We start from the raw sequence: 26,869 nt of genomic DNA on the forward strand, positions 1-26,869 counted from the left end.
CAATGTAACCTGAGTATAGTGCTAGAGTTAGTATAGCAATAATAATGCTCATGCACAGTTTGTCGTGGCGTATCAAATAAGATTGATGAATGAGGATACACTAAATTGTTTAACGAACAATGAAAATCATGCGTTTTAAATTATAAAAAAAAGTATGTTCATTGTGATCTGTCATGCCTGATTTTCGGTGTTCAGTAATGCAAACGTACTATCTACTATCGTTCATATTTTACCAACAGAATGTTGGTAAATTCTTTAGTCTAATAGCTGTCAACAAATTTCGTAGTTAATACCTTATAACGTACTGTTGCTTTACGAATTGAATTTTGTGTAGTACAAGAGACATTCAGTGAAAGACTTTTCATTCAGTAAATGTATCTTCTTATTCCTTTCCAATATCATGATATCTGGGAATGATTTCCATTGGTTGATCAAGAATTGTGGATAAACTTTTACATTTCTCCCCGAGTTGATTAGTGAGGATATAAAGTTCGAGCTCTTCTAATGCCCTATAAAGTTCGTCTACAGTATTTTGATAAGCAATCCTTTTCTCATTAGTTAATTTTTCTCTATCTTTTACAATAGACTTACAGTTTAGTTTTAATTTCTCACACACTTTTCTCCCTATATCATTCAAGTATTTCTCTAAAATCATAATTTGCATCACTAGCAAAATTCTGTGTAATTCAAGAGTCATTTCCCTGAAGAATTGTTTAGAGACAAATCTATTAATAGACGTAATAGTGAGCTTTAATTTAATTTCTGAACAATTCTTAAGTTTTGGGAATTCTTGATAAATTTTACAAATATTTTTTAGTACAAAAGAAAATTTCATTTGTAAATATAACGCCTTAGCATGGTTAGCATCAATCTCCCCAGTTTTTTTTGTTAGGAAATCTCCTTCATCAATGTTACAGAAATCGCTGACTAATTCTTTGCTTTCTAATAGAATGTTGATGGTATCAGCTGATACACTAGATGCCTTAATCAAAGCTGCCTTTTTAGTTTCTCTTTTTTCAGTCCTCAGTTTATTTATGTTTTCATACCTTGCAATTCCCATAACTGGTACTGGACAATTAGGACATTTAATAAAACTAGTCTCAAGAGGTTCAAAACTTTCAACATACTTGTCTAATTGATTTATTGTGAAGATTTCTCCACATCTGGGAATTTTCATTAAAACTGTATCATGCTGAACTTCAAATTTTTGAGTTCGTTCACGTCTTTCATGGACTACAGCATAATGAGGCTTTTTCTTACCACTGGAGTCTATTAGACTAAATTTATCTTTCTCACAAGGATAACACACACAAGGTTCCCCACACAAAGAATAGCATTTGTGCTTGCATTTTGTGATCTTGCCACAAGGTTTACCACATGCTGGAGTTCTGCACTCATCCATGCAGCGCTGGTTACATTGTCTGTGCTGACAGGACATTGCACAATTTTCTGTGCATGGTTCACACGGATCGCCACACTTATCCTTATCACAATTTCCATGCCGACAAAATACAATACATCTAGCTCCACAGGGGACACACTGACCACCACAAGGACCATGACAAGGATGACCACAGGGAAGAGGAGTTTTGCATTTCTCTGAACAAGGTCTGTGGACACGACCAGAAAGACATCCACCACAAGTGCCTTTGCACAGATGTCCACATTCTAGACGTTGCGAGCATTTTTCTGGGCAAGGATTCTCTACTTCATTTGTCCTACATTCAACATTAACTGTATGCTGACAGGCTGGCCAGGTTTTAAGAACTTTCTCTGTACACGGTTGATGCTCTGCATCATTGAAGCATTTACCACATTTTCCATGACAAATATGGCAACAATTCATTATCTGACCACAAGGCTGTGAGCACTCTACATCTTCTAGGTTTTTAGAACATGGCACATTATCTACATGACCACAAAGAGGCATAGTCTTCTGTACCATAACTTCACAGTCTCCACATTCTTCAAAACACTTTCTTTGACAAGGATGTCCATTTGAGCATACTTTTAAACAAGGCTGTTCACACTTTGTCTCTTCATGAAATCTATCTGATGCATGACACATTCTCATGCAAGTATGACCACATGGAAGTTTATAATCACATTTTCTATTACAGCCCCCTTCAGGAACTTCTTTTTTAAAGTCTTCACTATTGGACACATAAGTCACATGATTAGCATGGTTTACACAAACCAGCCTCATATTTACACCTGTTACTTTTTCATTTTTAGCCATTGATAAAATATTTGTCCAGAATTTGCTTTTATTTGCCAGTAATGGAAGATTTCCAATAACAAACATTCCCTTTTTAGCTCGAGATAATGCAACACAGACTCTGTTATCTGTTTTCAAAAATCCAACTTCATTTTCAGCGTTGCTTCTAACAAGAGATAACAAAATAATTTCATTTTCCTCACCTTGATAATTATCAATTGTTGTTACTCGAACTCCATCATATACATCTTTCTCTGGCTTCATCTCATTTCGTATACAAGTAACTTGTCCACTGTAAGCAGCTAAAATTGTAATTTTTTTACCAAGATAATCATGCTGTAAAAAGTATTTACAAAGTGCAGTTACAAATTTAGCTTCATGTAAATTTGATTTGCTTGTGCTATCTTCAACCTTCTTTTCCTCAAAAGAGTGTTGCAAGAAAAAGACATTAGAAGCAACCCCTCGAATGCCATCAAGAACAGCAACAGAATTATGATCTTTTAAGTTGGGATAAATATGTTTCACAAACTGAGAAATTTCTGGCCTCATTCTGTGCTGTTCACTGAGAGTTACATGAGGCACATTATTGTTTACAAGGCGTTCAAATAAAGAAATCTCCAAATTATAATCTACTGCTAACTTGTGAACTGTGGGACTAGGACGCAACTGCTGGTGATCCCCAATCAATATAAGATGTTGGCAGTTATTATTCAAGGTAGTAACAATATGGGCTTCTAAAACTTCTGCAGCTTCTTCTACAACTATAATTCTACAGCCAACACTTTGAAGAACTTTTCTGTATTTTGCAGCACCAGTAGTGGTCATCCCAATGACTCTAGCTCGTTTCAAAATGGCAATATCTTTGAATCTATTGGCTTCATTTTTACGTCTAAATACACTCTCAAATTCTTTTGACAAGACTTTTAATATTTTTGATATTTTTTTCTTTTTCAGCTGAATCCAAAACTTGTAAAGCCTATATCTGCTCTGCGCTTTTAAATCCCAAATGTCTTTAATATTTCGGGCTTCAGCTTCCGTAAAAGGAACAGTTTTATTTAAACGGATTACAAGTTGTTCATAGGAAATGCTTGTTCTACTAACTTCATGACTGTCTTTCTCTTTTACATACTTTGTTGATAGATTGATGTGAAGTCTTTCAGCTCTTTGTAATAAATTAATTTCCTTTTCGATATTTCGAGACGAATTCTTATTGTCGAGAATACCATTTTCACCTTCAGTTTTGTCACAATCAGTTTCCGTCTCAGAAGGACAAGAATCATTGTCATCGATCACGTATAGACTGTCATAAATCTTTGCTTCACTATCTTCATCTACTCCTTCTTTTGCAACTTGACTCTTATCCTTTTCTGTTAGCTGTTCAATGGCATCCAGTAGTTGGTCTGCTTTAGTGAAGTTGTTTAAGAGCCAGGCTTTGATGACATTATTTTCACATTCACAAGTTTTATTTTCCATTTGAACACATTCTTTGATAACGTTGTAGACATTGTCACTAGACATATATTTTACTAAAACATCATCTGGAAGTATATCTTTATTGGCTTCTTCACCATCTTGTAAAAGTAGATGCTCTAAGGAGTCCATATTTTTTTCAATTTCAGCCTTGTATTTGTTTAACCAAAAACGATAGACCTGAGCACGATCCTTTATTGCAAGTTTTGAAGCAATTCCTGGTGTGCCTACTACATTATCTTCCTTTTCTTCAATACTCCTTTCAACTGCAATGATTTCTGCTAAATGCTGCTGAGCTGCTTCAAATACAAAGTTCTCAATGTTTGCATTGGCGGCGTTTAGCCAAGTCTCCATGGGGGTTGAGGAGATAGAACTACTTATCCTCATTGGATCAAGTAACTGTTTCAGGTGAGCATGTCCCATTTCATCTCTGAGAAGGTCCAAGTCTACAACTGATTTTTCTAAATGCATCGATAGTTGCCAACTATTTTGAACTTGCTTACAAATTTTTCTTAATTGGTCTCTGCATTTTCTAATGTTTATGTTTATATTACTTTCTTTTTTACTGTCTAAAAATGGATTGCTTCTTAAAGATCTTAGATTGTAATGTTCTAAAAGTTTGCTTGAACTTCTTCCACCAACTCTGACAATACCTTCTGAGCAAAACTCTAAAATACCTTCTAAAAACTGGTCCAGGGCATGATTTGTGTAGCAAACAACTAGAATTGGACCATTTGATTCTGGCGAATCTTTGGTAACATTGTTTTCTAATAATATTTTCATGATTTTTAGACCAATATAAGTTTTACCCGTTCCTGGGGGACCTTGAATAATGGTCATTTCGTGAGTCAGAGCGAGGTTTAATGCCTCTAACTGTGAATCATTTAAAGTTGTAACCTCAGCAAGGGGCCATTTGGATTTATCTCGAATAGGAACCCGAAAGGTTTCATATTTCTTTCGCATTATGGAAGCTAAATTGTAAGTAGCTATGTTTTCAAGGTACTTTGGAGGGTGAACTTCTTTATTGCAGCTTATAATATATCTGTCAAGAGGCAATTGTTTAATTTCTTGAAGACCTTCTAGGACATGACGATGTGACTCAAAGTAGGCAGTAGTCTCTGCCATAATAAATCTGTCATTTTCTGATGCAGTAAAAACTACTTCCAGATTGTTTTGAAATACAACTTCAATGATACCTTTTTCTAGCTTAGATAAATCTCTGTTGGCCACAGTGGCAAATGCTGTAGTTGTAAAGTTGTCTTTGGAAAATACTAACAATGAACCAAACATAAGTCTCTTGGAATAATTCCATTTAACCTTTTCTAAACCAGTCATATCGAAAATTGCCAAATGAGTGATGCCTTCATTACTACCATGTTTCAACTGTAATTGAACATTATAGTAGAATCTTAGATCATCTTCTACGGCTTTTCTGTCAGAAGCAATAGCTTCCGCGTACTCTTTTAATCCAATTCTTATAGGGGTTAGATAGTCTTCTTTAATAAGCCTGGCATGAATATCTAGATAATGATTTAAATCGCTGTATTTCCCTCTAATTATATTTGCTCGTAAGAAGGGTTCTTGGTGATTGTTGAGTTCGTGTGTCCCTGGAAAAATCTCCATTGTTTTGTAATCGTCAGGAGGTGTGTCATCATCAGCAATGGGTAAAGTTTTCCTGTCCAATCTTGATTTATTTCGCACTTTATGCAAAGCAATGTTCTTTTCTTCAATTCTGGCTTCATTAAGTTTTTTAAATCTAAAATAAACATCCGTGTCTTTCGCAATCAAGATATTATTTGGGTCAGATTCTGAAATCAGAAGGAGTACGTGAGAGCACTTTTGCAAGTGTTCCGTGGTATTAAAATGAACTTGTATGTACTCAATTAAAGCTATCAACGGTTCCAATATTTTAGATCTATCAAGACGTTCAAGCATTAGGATTTCTTGAAGAAATGGCTTAAGATGCCTATCAATGAATGCAGAATCACAGAAAACTTTAAGTATGTAATGTAAAGTTTCTTTCTGAGCGTATGCACTTAGAGATTTCCGCAAGGCAGTTAAAAGAAGCACAACCCATTCAAAGTTCAAAGACTCCATACCCAGCATTCTTCTAAGGCCATCAATGTCATTGCTCATCCCAATGATCAAATCCATACTGTCTTCATTTGCGGCCCATTCTGATAATTTGTTTAAGTCAATAGAACGTGGATTTCTTGACTCTAAATGGGATGTAGGCCTATTCATTTGTGCTATATTAATGTTCTCAGATGAAAGAAAATCGCTGTCATGCATTTTAGCCATTTTGTTGTTGTACATGAAAGATGCCAGCTACAACTAACCAGTTATCATACGTACTATTACAGTCACTGTGTTTTTTTTTTATTTATTTTTATTCTTTTTTTTTTGTATCCTGAGTTGATGACATAGGCCGCAGGAAATGTCTTGTTGCTATTAAAATACGGAGTTGTTTTACGAATATCTTCTCAACTTTGTAGCCCAGAACTATTTATTAGGCATGTAGTGTTGTCTTCAGTAGTCCTAAAATGGAAAACATTAAAAGCCAGTTTTAATGCAAGAGTGTTTCACACCAAGATAAAAATATTAAATGAAAGAATTATAGTTTTAAAATGTGCGTATGTTTATGATAGGAAAGAATCTAATGTAGAAAAGATATATATGGCTGCTAGATTATCTAGTGTATATTATAAAGTCTGGTTTCTAAATCTATATCTATCTTATTAGTTACAAAATTTTAATATGAATTTTTTTTCTTTTTGAGCAGCTGCGTTAAAAGTGTGAAAATAAGCTTATAATTTTATTAAAAATTTAAAAACCAATGGTACAGTAAACATGTGTAAATAATTACTGACAAAATTGTCAATCATCTTGTATGTGATTAGCCGAAAATAAAAATGTGAAAATAAACATTTGTTTCATATTTACTACTAAATATTAATCATACGCGACCTACTTCTTGTTGCGCTATCATTTTGTTCTCAACTCCACCCGGAAAACCCGCTTTGAGTTTTGTGAAGTTTTTCTGTCCGTCCGTCAGTCTGTCATACTTACGTATCAAAACTAAAAAAACAATATTGACGAAATCGAATTATGTAGCTATGTTTTAAATAGAGATGGGAATCGAATCCAACTTTTAAAGTTCGGGTTCGGTTCGGTTCGGTCAGATTTAAGTTCGAGTTCGGTTCGGTTCGATGACGAGTATAGTTCGGGTTCGGTTCGGTTCGGTCATGTCTAAAGTTCGGGTTCGGCTCGGTTCGATGTTATGAAATTATGTAATAGCAAAATTAAGTTATAAGGTTTAATGCAATTTATTAGTTAAAACTTTTTTATTTGAATTTTTACATAAAACAAATACTTTGCAATATATAATAGGCCTATGGGCAATACTTTTGCCAAAATAATGTTGCCTACATACATTTAAAGCGTTGTAAAAATTTCTTAATGGAGATAGAAATGAAGATGCGGCAGGTTTTCGCTCAAGTCGGCAAGAGGTTTAATTCAGGGCGTGACTCGGCGCTAAGCGATTTTTTTTAAAAGGCTAATATCGATGTGCTTTCTTTCAGAACGCACTATTCATCATAATAAAAAAAAGTCGAGGGCCATATTAAATCTAATAATAAAGAGGCAGACCTGGCCAATAGAATTATGCAAGGGACACTCTAGGTAGGCCTACATATTGCGCACGTACTTCTATAATGGGCGTGATCTTTTTAAAGAAATATTCTTCGTGTAAAGACGTCTCTATCGAGGATTTTTTTTCACACATAAGTCGTCACTATTATAAATTGCAATATACGGAAGAAATTCGACTATTCTGAGACAAAAAAATGCAGAAGAATCACACTAGCGGAGATGTTTTAAAATGTTTTCTTCAAAACGTTTTGACCCATATAGTGCATACGCGCCTCGCAAAAAGCAGTCTTCAGTTGACAAGGTCTTATTAGAAGATAAAATGACATCTCCACTTAATATATTTTAATTTTTAAACATGTAATTATACTAATATTCAGATAAGTTACAATAAAAATAAAACTTTTTTTTTTCGATGCCCCCTCTCTTTGTTAGTTGGTCGTTGGTTTGTCGCTTACAAACAGCTAGTACAATTGAACCAATATAGGCGTTTTATATTTTTACCGGTAAGGATAGTATAGATGGACTTCTTATAGTCCGACAGTTACGCTGGGCAGGGCACGTATCCCGTATGGGAGACGAACGTATGTCAAAGGCAGTCTTTTTTTTTTTGGTGAGCTAAAAGTTGGTCGACGTTACAGAGGCGCCCCACGGAAACGCTTCAAAGACCAGCTTAGGCGTCAACTTTGCTTAGCTGATATAGAAGAGAGCAGCTGGTTGCATGCGGCCTTAGAACGAATCAGTTGGAGTTCACTCCCGAAGGCCGCGGGATACACATTTGAGACCAAAAGAAAACCCGCTGCCGTGGACAAACGAAGACGCGAAAAGAAAAACTAAATCGACCACCTGCGAACAGTGGTTATGCTTGCCCTGGATGTGGCAAAATATGTAGGTCACAGCTGGGCCTGCGCAGCCATGGGAAAAACTGCATTCCTATCTAATCTTCGGACTCGAAGACAAGCCTTATAATAATATATAAACTTAATAAACTTTAAAATAAAGTTCTTATGTGAACAACTCAATATAGCCTAACTGTTATTACAATATTCACATATTTAACTTGAGATAGAGATGTAATATTAATGAAATATACTGATATTTAAACAAAATCTAGGTCACCACAAAACAACGTCTTTACTCTTTCATGTCTCAAGATTGTCTGCCCTTTCACATTTGCATTACGCTAATTTCATCATCCTTAATGCATAAACACCAACCAATTGCTTAACCTCTTCTTACCGCCACCAGAAAAAACACACACACACTTTATGACACCCCTTTTTGTCAAGAATTTGCGTCTCCCCATCCCCCAATTCAAGGTACTAACCATCCCCACCCACGGGAGAGGACCCAAAGTTAGAGAAACGCTACATTAAAAATACTGATGATTGTCAGGGAGAGGTATGGCGAGAATGAATGTTAGTTTGATATTTTGGTATGATTGTCATATCCCCTTGTTATGAATGCGATGTGTTGCACGTGTTGTGAACTGAGTGATTAAGTCTTCGTTGAATGTGCGAGAGAATGTGTTTAGTCAGTAAGGTCTTGCTCCCGGTCCAGGAAGGTTGGACGTTTACTTCCTGGACTGGTATTTATGTATTTATAAGTTGATGGACTGGTGTTTTGTGTATTACTATTTCATAAGAGTGATATAATTGTGCGCGTTATCAAGTATTAAAGTATTGTTGATATTCATGAATATAAGGAGTTAGAGTTGATGTATATTAAACGTATTTGAGTTAAGCAAGTATTGATGAATTCTGAGTAACCAAGAAAGTACCAAGCAAGTATTATTTAATATTCAAGAAACCCCTAGTGAGCCACAGGAGCCAAGTTAAGAAACACAACAAGACAAGAGAGAGAGCAGCAGCAGCGTATATATATATATATAATTTCGAACCCTGACAATGATCAATAATGCAAAACACAATAATAGTAAAAATATTCAGGGGCGTAGATAGGAATTTTTCATCATTTGGGGGCCCGGGAGGGGCTGGACCTCTTTGGGGGCCCCTGCATTTTTGCGTAATATTGAATATTTATTGTAAAAAACAATAATTTGGGGCCCCCCTCAAGTGGGGGCCCGGGGGGATTTTACATTTCTCACCCTCCTCCCCCACCCTTGCTACGCCACTGATAATATTCCAATATAGAATACTTCACAATTTTGTAAAAATAAATCACTTAATAGAAGATAATTAAAATTTATTTTAAACTAGACCACAAATGAACTTATTTATATCTATACTCTCTAATCGGTAAAAAATATTCTACTCTCAACTAACAGCCATCTCAAATAAAAGTGACAATATTTTAATGTCAACTTTCTACTTACTAGGAACTTGAATCTAGATCTAGATCTAATTAGAGGGCGCCTATTCGACTCAAAACCAATATTGCTAACAGCCCGCGAAAATTCAAAGTTAGGGGAGAGTCGGCACGTACGGAAAAACCCATGGGTATCAAAACGCGCCGCTTTTTTTTTCAAACTACAATCACCACCCCCTCCCAAGTTTTCAAAGTATAATGGAATCATTAGAATTTAAATAGCATATTTAAGTAATTTTTTTTTTACCCAAAATATTAAAAAGGGAAGTAAAAATTGCAAAATTAGTTCGGTGAAGAAAAGGAGGGTTCGTTCGGTTCGGTTCGTACCAAGCAGTTTCAAAGTTCGGGTTCGGTTCGGTTCGGTCATAAGTGAGGTTCGAGTTCGGTTCGTTCGGGTTCGGTTCGTTTCCCATCTCTAGTTTTAAATCATAGATCCTCGAGATACAAATGATGTGCCTAGATGTTACCATATAGATCTAGATTGCTTTGGTCTAAACAGTTTCGACATGCGTCATTGGTTAAACCATGGAACTATACTAATGGAACAACAGCTCCTAGTTTTTACTAGGGGAGTGCCGTCGCGCATCATTTTCACGCATGGTGCAATATGGAGAAATTCAGGAGGATGCAAAAGAAGAAATTTACTCCTCCAGTCACTTGGACTGACCTTCAATGAGAGTAAAACTTTCCTACGCTTTATTTTATTAGATCTCTAAAAACTTCATCCATTTTCTCACAATGTTTTGTGATTTATAAAATTTTCCTGAATAAGGGATCGTCACTAAAGTTATTTTTTTAAGGCCACCCCATTAAAATAGCTGTTTTCAGTACTTTCACATTTGGGTATTTTACACAAAATCTGGATTTTTTTTTATGTACATTAAATCATTATCATCTGTCCCGCGTAACTAAATCCTCCACTTTTCCCGGTCACCAATGTTCTTAACAAGAGAGAGAGGCTGGTCCATTATTTGCGTAGTCCAGCCAGCTTTTCTTCTGACAAACCTTTTTTCGTTTATTCTCTTAAAGGATATTTTTTTTAAAGTTAGTCTTACAAAATACAATTCCAAACCAACTCATGCAGTTATCGTCTTTTCACAGTATTGAGGAGTCATCCTTTTTGCCAGCCAGAGTGTTAATTGGCAAAAGTAAAAAATTCATTATTTTAATTTTTTTAGTAAATATTCACAACTATATCTTTTATATAATAATATATTTTTTTAAATAATAATATCTTTTATATAGACATGCTTTAATAGATCTAATAAATGATTAACGCGGCCCTACCAATATGGGTATATTAATACTTAAATCTGGGTATTTTAAATTTCGAATGCGCATTTTTAAAAAACCGAACTTATCTATAGATCTCTTATATCTAGAATAATCTAGATCTACAACACCCAGACTTAGACTATGGTTCTAGATCTATTTAAAAGATATTTTTTAAAAAATAACTCAACAGATCTAATAAAGTCATGATTTCCACTCTATTTTCTCTAGATCTAGACCATACATGAGGTCAATATGAATGTTTATAGATCTAGTCTACGTCTAGAACTCTAGATCTATCGATCATGACTATAGTTGACTATACTGTCACTATACTCTATAGTCTATAGACTGTATTATACTGTAACTGTATTACTAGTATTATATTAGTGTATAGTGACGGTAATTATAGTCACTATAATCAATAGTGTATTGCCTGTAGATCTAGTACCTGTACTAATATTAGTAGATGTAGATCTATAATAATAATACTTTTTAATAGTAGAAAGTAGATTTATAATCTATCAATTCTATCTAATCTAGATCTAAATCTAGACTTCACTTTCACATCACATGATTATTGATACAGACAGTGAATGAAACGAATGCAGTGATTATATTATAGTTTATACTGACTTATAGCTCTACCAGTTGATTATCATCATCTGAGGTCATCTCGAATAATAATCTAGACTAGTATGTCAATGTCTCTATTAAAATAATTAATATCATCAGCCATATATCATTTTAAATATTAAAATAGTAGACATAGATTTCTATATTATAAATAGATAGATTAGATCTATAAAATATAATTTTACAAACTTTAGAAATGATTGATTTTATTTTTAATTGATCAGCCTTCTAGACTAGATCTAGCATCTCTAGCTAGACTCTAACCTGTAGTTTGTAGATCTTGGAATTGGATCGAAATTCACCTTCCTAAATTTTCTCTAAAGTCTGTAGCTGATTTGAGAGGCCCAACGAGGCAAGAGTCTATTACTATTAGTACTCTGTCTCTTGATCTATCTAGTAGGCCTACTTAGCTAGTAGTGCATTAGCCTTAGCCATAGTGTAGTCAAATCTTGACAACTAGTCTTCTAGATCTAAGCTTCTAGAATAATTAGATCTAGATCCAGTTTAGATTTAGAATATAAAAGTATTTTACTAGCTAAAATACTAAATCTACTGATCTAAATTCTAGATAGATATACAATATATAGATCCAGTTTAGATTTGGAATATAAAAATATTTACTAGCTAAAATTCTAAATCTACTGATCTATACTTAATATTTTAGATATTATATGACATCTACAAAAATTATTATTAAGATATAATTATAGAACCTAGACTAGTTATTTATGTACATAAAATATATAAATAAAAGATAAAATTTATGCAGACCTAGATCCCATAAATTTATAATTGATCCAGATCTATCAGTAAAAGTTACCTTCGATGGGAAGTTTTACCCAATCTAATCTATACAAGACAATATTTATAATCCATGCCTCGCCTACACCCCATACATTAAATAATAGTTCCCATTCCATGCCATGCCCAGACCCATGAGTTCATGAAATAATAGGCTAAATGATGTGGTGTCAAGTTGGATCTATCCCCTGAAATTCAGCACTTTAATATAAAACTCTCATATCTAGTTAATTATTTGCTATGACACTCTGATCAACTTGGACTTGTGTGATACATATATGTTTCTTATCAGATTTAATGAATGAAGTTTTGGTGCATTTTAAGGCTACAAAAGTATCATCAGGTGCATTCTAACCATTGGTATTTTTCCTGGCAACATTTCTATTCTAGTCTGTGATAAATTATAAATTTAAAAAAATGTTTGTAATGTTTCAGTTATTAACAAGTAGAACCATGCCAACCAGTTCTGATGATGTACCAGAATGGCTCAAGGATCATACTTATACTATTTCTACTCTCTGGGCAGACATTAATAATATTGGCATCCATTCAATATTTATTGTAAGTACTACTATACAATTTTTATTTTAGTTATCTAAAAGATGTTTTATGAAGTGTGATTTTCATGGTCAAGCAACATCCAAATATCGGGGATGGAATTTAACATTTTTCTCTAGTTTTTTTTTTTATAACACTCTTAAGCAAATTCATCTTTCATGAATGCCTAATATACTTGGCTGTTGTGCAGGCCATTCCTTTACAATAAACTGTTAGATGAAATTAGGCAAAATTATGTCTGATAATTTGTATGTTTGATACAACAATGTATTCAATTTAATAATATTATTTTTTAATTTTAATGTTTTCAAAAGAAATTAGCCATTATGCCTAATTGTATGATTACAGTTATGTTTGGAAATGCAAGAAAAAGGCATGCATTCCTGACAAGTCAATGATTGGTTGCACCTCTTAAAGGTAAGGTACTGCAATTTTTCCCTATGCACTTTTCTCATAAGCTGAAGTACTTGTATTTTTGAAAAACTAGTTTTCCATGAAAATGTAAATCCTAATATATGTTATAGTTGCTATTAGATGAGTGCAATGTCCATCAAATTAACTGAATATCTGCCTTCACCTTTAGTAATAATTCATAACTATTAAGGTCAGGGCCATGTCTACACATTAACACAGTAGCTCCTTTTAGGTACAGACTATTTTTAGAATAGCAAAATTATATAATTATACTTAATAACATATATATGTTTAGCATGGTCAACACATATGTCACACATATTTTTATTTTTTTAAAATCCTTTTATTTATTTTTATAACTAGATAACTTTCTGTTATGAGAAAAGATGAGATTCTTGGACTCCTGCATAGCACCACCAGAAAGGAAAATCCCATCATGTTGCAAAATAAAAGTCTTGGACCAATTTTAATTTAAGATATATATATTATACTGTAAGCTCTATACATATTTATGTATATCCTGTCATTCAGCCAACAGGTTTGGATTTAGTATTTCTTTAAATCTGTTTGATATTGTACTTGAAAACTATTAATCTGAGCCCCATTAAAACAATAGGGAGTGCAGTGAATGAGTGGTAAAGCACTTGGCTTCTGAACTGAGGGTTCCTGGGTTCAATTAAGACTGGGATTTTCAATTTCAGAATTCAAAAGGCTAGGGATACATGGCAATAGTAAGGAATAAGTAAAGGCAGTTTGGGGATCCATGGCTGAATGGTTAAGTCATGGGTTTGAATCTCTGTGAAGACTCAGGTAAAAATTTTTTTTAGATTTTTGGGTGCCCCTGAGTGCACCTAACTCTAATGGGTAGCTGACTTTTGTTTTGGAAAGTAAAGATGGTTGGTTGTTGTGCTGGCCACATGATGCACTGGCCAAAGAATCAAATGACCTTAACATCATCTGCCCTATAGATTGTGACGTCTGAAATGGGATTTTTTTTCAAAAGGTGGTTGGTTGTTGTGCTGGGTACATGACACCCTCGCTAACCATGGGGCACAGAAACTGATAAACTTTATATCATCTGCCCCATAGATTGCAAGATATGTAAGGGAAATTTTACTTTTTTAAAATTAAAATAAGAATCTATCAAAAGTAAACATAAAATATGGTGCATTCTCCTTAAAACTAAAACCTGGTGCGAAGGTTTAAAATGTTGGCAAAAAAAAGCAACATCATATATTCTTAATTCCCTTTGCAAAACTTACTGAGAAGAACATGCATGTTGTTCCCTCATAATTTTCTTGACAGAGGAAATCTTGTTTCTTGTTTATATTAGATTTGAATTAAGCAAATTAAGAAAAAAATTATAATCATTATTTCAAATGGTTGTATCTAAACCTTATGAATTATTTTTCCGTTAGAAGTATATTGAGATTAATGGATAATCATGAAATTGTAAAATAATTGCTGCTATCATTCCATTGACTAAAGAACCATAATTTTTATTTTTTTTTAAATTAATTTCAAAATGATTTTTTTCAAGCATAGAGTTCACATAGATCTTGAGTGAATTTTTTTTTTTATTTGACTAATGCTTCAATTTTATTGTATCATATTAGTTGTTAATTTTTATTACCCAGAATATTTAAAAAATGAGTACACTATTTTCATGTAATAATGTAACTTGGTATTCACACAATGCTCAAAATACACCATAATCTTTAGGCCATACAGATTTGTATAAATTAACTTGTTTAAATACATTGTAAATGTATATAGTTTGGATAAGAATAAAGTTTTTCTGTAGACAATTATTGTTCAAGATTTGTTGATGCTCCTGCTTAATCAATTATATATACAGGTCATTAGTTTTAACACGTCTGATAATAAATGACAGTACAAGTTAGTGAATGAAAATTTGTCATTATTTCAGCTGCTTTAGTCCTACATCAATGTGAGGTACCAGTACTTTGATTGTGTCATATAACAATTTAAAGCAACATTTTGAAATGAATAGTCTGTAGAATTGACAGTAAATACATTTAAGTGATGGGCTGTGATCTGCTTGAATTGGGAGCTGATCATGTATTGAATTTGTGTTTTTGATCTTTACTTCAAGTAAATGTTAATGAGCAATTAATTTTTAATGAATAAATAATTTAAAAATAAATACAAAAGAACCATAAACATCTACTTTAGTTTAATAATTTTTTTTCATCAGAACAGAATTTCCAACTTTGCATTCTTAAAATAAAATATAATTTATTTAGAGTAGAGTCAGAACACAAAATCATAGTTTTAAAATATTAAGTAAAATTAAGCTAAGCTGTGATCTCTTATAAACATTTGTATATAGACTATACACAATTTAATTATTATTTTTCATCAAATTGCAGGAACTACTACATGTACTTATGCCTATTTGACAATAAAAAACCATAGTCAATGAAATAGTAATACTAGTAAATGAGATAAAAGTAAATTTAATATCAATGCTATTGAAGCCACACTTGTTTTTTTTTTATCTTGTTTGGTGGACTGCAATTAAAGTTGCTATTAATTTCACTGATTGTCTTAGCTGAAATGCCAGTGTCGTCTCTTTGAATCCTAAGCTTATTTTCTTGGTAACTGGAAGTCCAGATATTTGGAGTTTCATTTTAAGCACCTATACTTTCCGAAATGGCATTCCGATAGGCTAAACCATTTGCCTAACATGTCATATGCACGTAAAGAGGTACCACAGAAATGCTTAGGCGCCAACTTACTTTAACTGACATAGAATAAGAGAGCACCTGGTTGCATACAGCTTCAGAACGAGACAGCAGGAGGTCACTTACAAAGGTGTGGTATACACCAATGAAAATTAATTGCCAAGGGTAGATGGCAAAAAAAACAACTGATTCTACCACAGGTGGACAATGGTTATGCCTGTGCTCAGTGTGGCATAATATGTAGGTCACAGCTGGGGCTGAGTAGCCTCTGGAAACAGCATTCCTCATAAGTCTTAGGAATCAAAGACAAGCCTATCATTTTTGTAGCATAGTTTGTAGCTTCTGTAAATGCATGAAATGCCGACACAAGTCCTCTGTGAGTTTGATGGATTATAAACATCTTACTTCTTTGCCTTATATTAAATGGTCCTTCTCTCTGTTCCTCTAGGTACTTGCATTTATCTAAATATCATTGATATATCGTAACATGTCATCAAAATAAAAGCTAGAATCTCTGCAACTCGTTTACAAGTCAGAAGTCATCAATAACACTTGCCATTTAAAAAATAACAATTTAGATTAGTCAAATCAGTGACTGATTATTCGATTCGATTCATTTAGGCCTATACATTTTTTATTTGAATATATAATGATCCTTTACACTTTGTGACTTTACTAGTATACTTTGGAGTAGACTTGTTGAGCTAAAGTCGGAAGTACACATTGAGTTTTACTGTTATCTACTAGATTACTAGATCTAGATCTATATATATTATATTATATAGAAGTAGAGAGAGTATCTCATCAATAGTATCTGTCATATCGTGATCAGCAGGTTTATAGATCTATTCCATGACAAAAACCCAGGCTAGATTTAGATCTACTGGTCTAGACATCTAGATCTAACCATGGAACTATACTAATGGAACACCAGCTTCGAGTTTTTTACAAAGCCAAAGAGAGTCGAAGTGCCGTCGCGCATCATTTTTGCGCATGGTGCAATGTGGAGAAATCCATGATGATGCCAAAGAAGAGATTTACTCCGTCAGTCCCTTGCAATGGGTGTAAAACTTTCGTACGCTCTATTTGATTAGATGTGTAAAAACTTCATCCATTTTCTGACTATCTGATATAATAGATAAAATTTTCCCGAATAAGAGATCGTCACAAAAGTTATTTTTTTCGACCACCCTATAAAATGCCACATTTTTTCAAAAAAATAGAATCTAAATTCCGAAAATACAATCTTTCAGTGTTTCTGTGTTTGGTTTATTTACACTAAATCTGGATGAAGACCTGTCTACCGTTCCTCTAAATGCGTATTTGTTACGATATACTAAATTGCACGAAATAAAAATAAAAATAGGAGGCCTAATACAGTTTTGACACTCCAAGCTACGCATTTCTAATCGTTTTTTTATTATTATTATCGAAAGGACTAGGCTATAGGCATACACGTCTCGTGGGAAACAAAGAAAAAGTTCATCTCCGTAATATTGTAGCCTAAATAAAATGACAAAAAAAAAAAATAACTATAGCCTAATCTAAAATGAATAATAGATCTAGAGCTAGATTTTCTTGGACGAATATTATGATACAAAATAAGTATAAATAATAAGTCATAGTCATATGAATCTGATAGATCTAAAACAAATACTGATAGTCATTCATTAATTAATTATTAGAATTACTTGACTACCAACTGGGTATTTTTATTGCCAAAATACAATGTATTTTATGTGCATTTATTAAAAACAACAACCAAAAATTAAGCGTTCGACGCAACTAGATCTAATATTAATAATATAGATTCTGGTTCTAGATCCAGAAAGCTACTTCTCTAATTCAGTTTTCTAGTTTAATTTTAGTTAGATCTAGATGTCTAGACCAGTAGATCTAAATCTAGCCAGGGTTTTTGTCATGGAATAGATTTATAAACCTGCAGCCGCCTACTGATCACGATATGACAGATACTATTGATGAAATACTCTCTCTACTTCTATATAATATAATATTATTAATATATATAGATCTAGATCTAGTAATCTAGTAGATCACAGTAAAACTCAATGTGTACTTCCGACTTTAGCTCAACAAGTCTACTCCAAAGTATACTAGTAAAGTCACAAAGTGTAAAGGATCATTATATATTCAAATAAAAAATTTATAGGCCTAAATGAATCGAATAATCAGTCACTAATTTGACTAATCTAAATTGTTATTTTTTAAATGGCAAGTGTTATTGATGACTTCTGACTTGTACACGAGTTGCAGAGATTCTAGCTTTTATTTTGATGACATGTTACAATATATCAATGATATTTAGATAAACGCAAGTACCTAGAGGAACAGAGAGAAGGACCATTTAATATAAGGCAAAGAAGTAAGATATTTATAATCCATCAAACTCACAGAGGACTTGTGTCGTCATTTCATGCATTTACAGAAGCTACAAACTATGCTACAAAAATGATAGGCTTGTCTTTGATTCCTAAGACTTATGAGGAATGCTATGTTTCCAGAGGCTACTCAGCCCCAGCTGTGACCTACATATTATGCCACACTGAGCACAGGCATAACCATTGTCCACCTGTGCACCTGTGGTAGAATCAGTTGTTGTTTTTTTGCCATCTACCCTCGGCAATTAATTTTCATTGGTGTATACCACACCTTTGTAAGTTACCTCCAGCTGTCTCGTTCTGAAGCTGTATGCAACCAGGTGCTCTCTTATTCTATGTCAGTTAAAGTAAGTTGGCGCCTAAGCATTTCTGTGGTACCTCTTTACGTGCATATGACATGTTAGGCAAATGGTTTAGCCTATCGGAAAGCCATTTCGGAAAGTATAGGTGCTTAAAATGAAACTCCAAATATCGACTTCCAGTTACCAAGAAAATAAGCTTAGGTTTCAAAGAGACGACACTGGCATTTCAGCTAAGACGATCAGTAAAATTAATAGCAACTTTAATTGCAGTCCACCAAACAAGATAAAAAAAAAAACAAGTGTGGCTTCAATAGCATTGATGATATTTAGTTTACTTTTATCTCATTTACTAGTATTACTATTTCATTGACTATGGTTTTACTAGTTCCTGCAATTTGATGAAAAATAATAATTAAATTGTGTATAGTCTATATACAAATGTTTATAAGAGATCACAGCTTAGCTTAATTTACTTAATATTTTAAAACTATGATTTTGTGTTCTGACTCTACTCTAAATAAATTATATTTTATTTTAAGAATGCAAAGTTGGAAATTCTGTTCTGATGAAAAAAAATTATTAAACTAAAGTAGATGTTTATGGTTCTTTTGTATTTATTTTTAAATTATTTATTCATTAAAAATTAATTGCTCATTAACATTTACTTGAAGTAAAGATCAAAAACACAAATTCAATACATGATCAGCTCCCAATTCACGCAGATCACAGCCCATCACTTAAATGTATTTACTGTCAATTCTACAGACTATTCATTTCAAAATGTTGCTTTAAATTGTTATATGACACAATCAAAGTACTGGTACCTCACATTGATGTAGGACTAAAGCAGCTGAAATAATGACAAATTTTCATTCACTAACTTGTACTGTCATTTATTATCAGACGTGTTAAAACTAATGACCTGTATATATAATTGATTAAGCAGGAGCATCAACAAATCTTGAACAATAATTGTCTACAGAAAAACTTTATTCTTATCCAAACAATATACATTTACAATGTATTTAAACAAGTTAATTTATACAAATCTGTATGGCCTAAAGATTATGGTGTATTTTGAGCATTGTGTGAATACCAAGTTACATTATTACATGAAAATAGTGTACTCATTTTTTAAATATTCTGGGTAATAAAAATTAACAACTAATATGATACAATAAAATTGAAGCATTAGTCAAATAAAAAAAAAAATTCACTCAAGATCTATGTGAACTCTATGCTTGAAAAAAATCATTTTGAAATTAATTTTAAAAAAAAAAAAATTATGGTTCTTTAGTCAATGGAATGAATGATAGCAGCAATTATTTAACAATTTCATGATTATCCATTAATCTCAATATACTTATAACGGAAAAATAATTCATAAGGTTTAGATACAACCATTTGAAATAATGATTATAATTTTTTTCTTAATTTGCTTAATTCAAATCTAATATAAACAAGATTTCCTCTATCAAGAAACTTATGAGGGAACAACATGCATGTTCTTCTCAGTAAGTTTTGCAAAGGGAATTAAGAATATATGATGTTGCTTTTTTTTGCCAACATTTTAAACCTTCGCACCAGGTTTTAGTTTTAAGGAGAATGCACCATATTTTATGTTTACTTTTGATAGATTCTTATTTTAATTTTAAAAAAGTAAAATTTCCCTTACATATCTTGCAATCTATGGGGCAGAAGATATAAAGTTTATCAGTTTCTGTGCCCCATGGTTAGCGAAGGTGTCATGTACCCAGCACAACAACCAACCACCTTTTGAAAAAATATCCCATTTCAGACGTCACAATCTATAGGGCAGATGATGTTAAGGTCATTTGATTCTTTGGCCAGTGCATCATGTGGCCAGCACAACAACCAACCATCTTTACTTTCCAAAACAAAAGTCAGCTACCCATTAGAGTTAGGTGGACTCAGGGGCACCCAAAAATCTAAAAAATTTTAATCCGAGTCTTCACAGAGATTCAAACCCATGACTTAACCATTCAGCCATGGATCCCCAAACTGCCTTTACTTATTCCTTACTATTGCCATGTATCCCTAGCCTTTTGAATTCTGAAATTGAAAATCCCAGTCTTAATTGAACCCAGGAACCCTCAGTTCAGAAGCCAAGTGCTTTACCACTCATTCACTGCACTCCCTATTGTTTTAATGGGGCTCAGATTATAGTTTTCAAGTACAATATCAAACAGATTTAAAGAAATACTAAATCCAAACCTGTTGGCTGAATGACAGGATATACATAAATATGTATAGAGCTTACAGTATAATATATATATCGTAAATTAAAATTGGTCCAAGACTTTTATTTTGCAACATGATGGGATTTTCCTTTCTGGTGGTGCTATGCAGGAGTCCAAGAATCTCATCTTTTCTCATACCGGTAACAGAAAGTTATCTAGTTATAAAAATAAATAAAAGGATTTTAAAAAAATAAAAATATGTGTTGACCATGCTAAACGTATATATGTTATTAAGTATAATTATATAATTTTGCTATTCTAAAAATAGTCTGTACCTAAAAGGAGCTACTGTGTTAATGTGTAGACATGGCCCTGACCTTAATAGTTATGAATTATTACTAAAGGTGAAGGCAGATATTCAGTTAATTTGATGGACATTGCACTCATCTAAAAGCAACTATAACATATATTATGATTTACATTTTCATGGAAAACTAGTTTTTCAAAAATACAAGTACTTCAGCTTATGAGAAAAGTGCATAGGGAAAAATTGCAGTACCTTACCTTTAAGAGGTGCAACCAATCATTGACTTGTCAGGAATGCATGCCTTTTTCTTGCATTTCCAAACATAACTGTAATTATACAATTAGGCATAATGGCTAATTTCTTTTGAAAACATTAAAATTAAAAAATAATATTATTAAATTGAATACATTGTTGTATCAAACATACAAATTATCAGACATAATTTTGCCTAATTTCATCTAACAGTTTATTGTAAAGGAATGGCCTGCACAACAGCCAAGTATATTAGGCATTCATGAAAGATGAACTTGCTTAAGAGTGTTATAAAAAAAAAAACTAGAGAAAAATGTTAAATTCCATCCCCGATATTTGGATGTTGCTTGACCAGAAAATCACACTTCATAAAACATCTTTTAGATAACTAAAATAAAAATTGTATATAGTACTTACAATAAATATTGAATGGATGCCAATATTATTAATGTCTGCCCAGAGAGTAGAAATAGTATAAGTATGATCCTTGAGCCATTCTGGTACATCATCAGAACTGGTTGGCATGGTTCTACTTGTTAATAACTGAAACATTACAAACATTTTTTTAAATTTATAATTTATCACAGACTAGAATAGAAATGTTGCCAGGAAAAATACCAATGGTTAGAATGCACCTGATGATACTTTTGTAGCCTTAAAATGCACCAAAACTTCATTCATTAAATCTGATAAGAAACATATATGTATCACACAAGTCCAAGTTGATCAGAGTGTCATAGCAAATAATTAACTAGATATGAGAGTTTTATATTAAAGTGCTGAATTTCAGGGGATAGATCCAACTTGACACCACATCATTTATTATTTCATGAACTCATGGGTCTGGGCATGGCATGGAATGGGAACTATTATTTAATGTATGGGGTGTAGGCGAGGCATGGATTATAAATTGTCTTGTATAGATTAGATTGGGTAAAACTTCAATCAAAGGTAACTTTTACTGATAGATCTGGATCAATTATAAATTTATGGGATCTAGGCCTGCATAAATTTTATCTTTTATTTATATATTTTATGTACATAAATAACTAGTCTAGATTCTATAATTATATCTTAATAATAATTTTTGTAGATGTCATATATAATATCTAAAATATTAAGTATAGATCAGTAGATTTAGAATTTTAGCTAGTAAATATTTTTATATTCCAAATCTAAACTGGATCTATATATTGTATATCTATCTAGAATTTAGATCAGTAGATTTAGTATTTTAGCTAGTAAAATACTTTTATATTCTAAATCTAAACTGGATCTAGATCTAATTATTCTAGAAGCTTAGATCTAAAAGACTAGTTGTCAAGATTTGACTACACTATGGCTAAGGCTAATGCACTAGCTAAGTAGGCCTACTAGATAGATCAAGAGACAGAGTACTAATAGTAATAGACTCTTGCCTCGTTGGGCCTCTCAAATCAGCTACAGACTTTAGAGACAATTAGGAAGGTGAATTTCGATCCAATTCCAAGATCTACAAACTACAGGTTAGAGTCTAGCTAGAGATGCTAGATCTAGTCTAGAAGGCTGATCAATTAAAAATAAAATCAATCATTTCTAAAGTTTGTAAAATTATATTTTATAGATCTAATCTATCTATTTATAATATAGAAATCTATGTCTACTATTTTAATATTTAAAATGATATGGCTGATGATATTAATTATTTTAATAGAGACATTGACATACTAGTCTAGATTATTATTCGAGATGATGATAATCAACTGGTAGAGCTATAAGTCAGTATAAACTATAATATAATCACTGCATCTGTTTCATTCACTGTCTGTATCAATAATCATGTGATGTGAAAGTGAACTCTAGATTTAGATTAGATAGAATTGATAGATTATAAATCTACTTTCTACTATTAAAAAGTATTATTATTATAGATCTACATCTACTAATATTAGTACAGGTACTAGATCTACAGGAAATACACTATTGATTATAGTGACTATAATTACCGTCACTATACACTAATACTAGTAATACAGTTACAGTATAATAATAATAATACAGTCTATAGTCATGATCGATAGATCTAGAGTTCTAGACGTAGACTAGATCAATAAACATTCATATTGACCTCATGTATGGTCTAGATCTAGAGAAAATAGAGTGGAAATCATGACTTTATTAGATCTGTTGAGTTATTTTTAAAAAAATATCTTTTAAATAGATCTAGAACCATAGTCTAACCATGGTCTAACTAGTCTAAGTCTGGGTGTTGTAGATCTAGATTATTCTAGATATAAGAGATCTATAGATAAGTTCGGTTTTTTAAAAATGCGCATTCGAAATTTAAAATACCCAGATTTAAGTATTAATATACCCATATTGGTAGGGCCGCGTTAATCATTTATTAGATCTATTAAAGCATGTCTATATAAAAGATATTATTATTTAAAAAATATATTATTAAATAAAAGATATAGTTGTGAATATTTACTAAAAAAATTAAAATAATGAATTTTTTACTTTTGCCAATTAACACTCTGGCTGGCAAAAAGGATGACTCCTCAATACTGTGAAAAGACGATAACTGCATGAGTTGGTTTGGAATTGTATTTTGTAAGACTAACTTTAAAAAAAATATCCTTTAAGAGAATAAACGAAAAAAGGTTTGTCAGAAGAAAAGTTGGCTGGACTACGCAAATAATGGACCAGCCTCTCTCTCTTGTTAAGAACATTGGTGACCGGGAAAAGTGGAGGATTTAGTTACGCGGGACAGATGATAATGATTTAATGTACATAAAAAAAATCCAGATTTTGTGTAAAATACCCAAATGTGAATGTACTGAAAACAGCTATTTTAATGGGGTGGCCTTAAAAAAATAACTTTTGTGACGATCCCTTCTACAGGAAAATTTTATAAATCACAAAACATTGTGAGAAAATGGATGAAGTTTTTAGAGATCTAATAAAATAAAGCGTAGGAAAGTTTTACTCTCATTGAAGGTCAGTCCAAGTGACTGGAGGAGTAAATTTCTTCTTTTGCATCCTCCTGAATTTCTCCATATTGCACCATGCGTGAAAATGATGCGCGACGGCACTCCCCTAGTAAAAACTAGGAGCTGTTGTTCCATTAGTATAGTTCCATGATCTAACTAGAATTAAACTAGAAAACTGAATTAGAGAAGTAGCTTTCTGGATCTAGATCTAGAACCAGAATCTATATTATTAATATTAGATCTAGTTGCGTCGAACGCTTAATTTTTGGTTGTTGTTTTTAATAAATGCACATAAAATACATTGTATTTTGGCAATAAAAATACCCAGTTGGTAGTCCAGTAATTCTAATAATTAATTAATGAATGACTATCAGTATTTGTTTTAGATCTATCAGATTCATATGACTATGACTTATTATTTAGGCCTATACTTATTTTGTATCATTCGTCCAAGAAAATCTAGCTCTAGATCTATTTCATTTTAGATTAGGCTATAGTTGTTGTTTTTTTTTTTTTGTCATTTTATTTAGGCTACAATATTACCGAGATGAACTTTTTTTCCCACGAGACGTGTATGCCTATAGCCTAGTCCTTTCGATAATAATAATAAAAAACGATTAGAAATGCGTAGCTTGGAGTGTCAAAACTGTATTAGGCCTCCTATTTTTATTTTTATTTCGTGCAATTTAGTATATCGTAACAAATACGCATTTAGAGGAACGGTAGACAGGTCTTCATCCAGATTTAGTGTAAATAAACCAAACACAGAAACACTGAAAGATTGTATTTTCGGAATTTAGATTCTATTTTTTTGAAAAAATGTGGCATTTTATAGGGTGGTCGAAAAAAATAACTTTTGTGACGATCTCTTATTCGGGAAAATTGTATCTATTATATCAGATAGTCAGAAAATGGATGAAGTTTTTACACATCTAATCAAATAGAGCGTACGAAAGTTTTACACCCATTGCAAGGGACTGACGGAGTAAATCTCTTCTTTGGCATCATCATGGATTTCTCCACATTGCACCATGCGCAAAAATGATGCGCGACGGCACTTCGACTCTCTTTGGCTTTGTAAAAAACTCGAAGCTGGTGTTCCATTAGTATAGTTCCATGGTTAAACCTTTTTTACTTTTATAAGCCCTACTAGATTTGGATATTACCGAAAGCAGCGTAAGTTCACAAATGTTTATGGAAATTACCGATTCATAATATACAAATAAAAACTTTCTTTTTCGTATTATTAACAACTAATTCCAGTCCTAGTCGCAACGTATTTTACATCTATAGAGCCTAAACAATGACTTTACATAGCATGAATGATATAGGCATATCACAAATCTGCAAAGATTGCTGATTTTTATCCTTACACGCAACTCAGGACGAAAATTCTCATGACTTTTATAGCTTGAGTTCTGTAAAGAAGTGCTATATATATTACTGGGGCAGACTTAAAGTTTTGATGTTTTGAAGATTTTTTAAAAAATGAGGCACTTCGTTAATTAGATTATCTACATCAAAATTTAAAACAAAAAAACAAAACTTTATAATAAAAAAAAGCAAACATAAAGCTTATATTAAGTGAAGTTGTATCAATTAGTTTGGATCAGTCATGTAGTTAAATTTGTAATAGATATTCAATAATAATAAATCTGTGCGATTAGAAAGATTTTTACCAAAATATTTTTGTTTAGCGAATTTCATGCTTTTAGCTTTCTCGGTACTCTTATGATTCTATCGCTTGCCTGGACCAGTTGGAAAAGGGTAGGAGAAAGAAGGGGATATTTGGGTGATCGCTTTTTAAATGTATTTCTAAAAAAAAATAAAAAATTAAGCGACCTGAATTCGAACTCGTGGGCTAAGGCCTCCTAAAGCCAATACGGTAACCACTGTGCCAGGGAGCTGGTTATGATAATAGTTTTTATAGTTATTTACAACTTTTTGTTTCTACAAACAATAAAGGGCACTTATTCAAACTTACGTGTGTTAAAAGTTCCATGACTTCAAAGACTTGTCTCGTTCTTGCCAATGCAGCCATGGAGTGTACAATTCCCGAAACGCTAAGGACATATAAGTCCCACATCATATCTATTTATAGCTTGGGGATTTTCACAATAAACTAAAAAAAAAAAACAAAAGTCAATTGCGCTTAATGGGATTTAAAATGTTGCCAACTAATTAAATACAAAAATGAGCTATAAACTGCAGAGCTTTCAAAGTTTTTGTGTGTGCTAAAAAGTGTACAATAAATTATCATTAAAAAACAACAACTTATCAACAGTTCCTTCTGTACAACGTTTATACACAAACAGCTTAAGTTATTTGTAGTTTTGGGAAATGTGGGTTAGTCAACCTAAACACATACCCTACTGGCAGGATG

The 26,869-nt window shown here is 32.5% G+C and overlaps 1 protein-coding gene and 1 long non-coding RNA gene across 4 annotated transcripts; one reads left to right on the plus strand and one right to left on the minus strand.

Annotated features, from left to right (window-relative positions):
- Positions 1-251: 251 nt before the first annotated feature.
- LOC106061858 (NFX1-type zinc finger-containing protein 1-like) lies at positions 252-26,541 on the minus strand. Its single transcript, XM_013220075.2, has 2 exons — positions 26,471-26,541; positions 252-6,226 (listed from the first exon to the last, which is right to left on the minus strand). The coding sequence occupies exon 2, from the start codon at positions 6,002-6,004 to the stop codon at positions 383-385; it is 5,622 nt and encodes a 1,873-aa protein (XP_013075529.2). The 5' UTR covers positions 6,005-6,226; positions 26,471-26,541; the 3' UTR covers positions 252-382.
- On the plus strand, positions 10,870-15,153 carry LOC129927252 (uncharacterized). Of its 3 annotated transcripts, XR_008778887.1 has the most exons (5): positions 10,870-11,185; positions 11,480-11,632; positions 12,809-12,934; positions 13,280-13,348; positions 13,709-15,153. It is a non-coding gene; the product is annotated as an uncharacterized LOC129927252 (long non-coding RNA). The 3 variants fall into 3 exon arrangements; XR_008778886.1 differs by lacking the exon at positions 10,870-11,185 and having other exon boundaries at positions 11,345-11,632; XR_008778885.1 differs by lacking the exons at positions 10,870-11,185; positions 11,480-11,632 and having other exon boundaries at positions 12,349-12,934.
- Positions 26,542-26,869: the final 328 nt, after the last annotated feature.

The sequence above is a fragment of the Biomphalaria glabrata genome, chromosome 7, assembly GCF_947242115.1.
Source record: "Biomphalaria glabrata chromosome 7, xgBioGlab47.1, whole genome shotgun sequence".
In the NCBI taxonomy this organism is placed as follows: Eukaryota; Metazoa; Mollusca; class Gastropoda; family Planorbidae; genus Biomphalaria; species Biomphalaria glabrata.

What these genes read in the sequence shown, in the direction of transcription:
- LOC106061858 (XM_013220075.2), bottom strand. Translation starts at nt 6,004, where the DNA reads ATGTACAACAACAAAATGGCTAAAATGCATGACAGCGATTTTCTTTCA.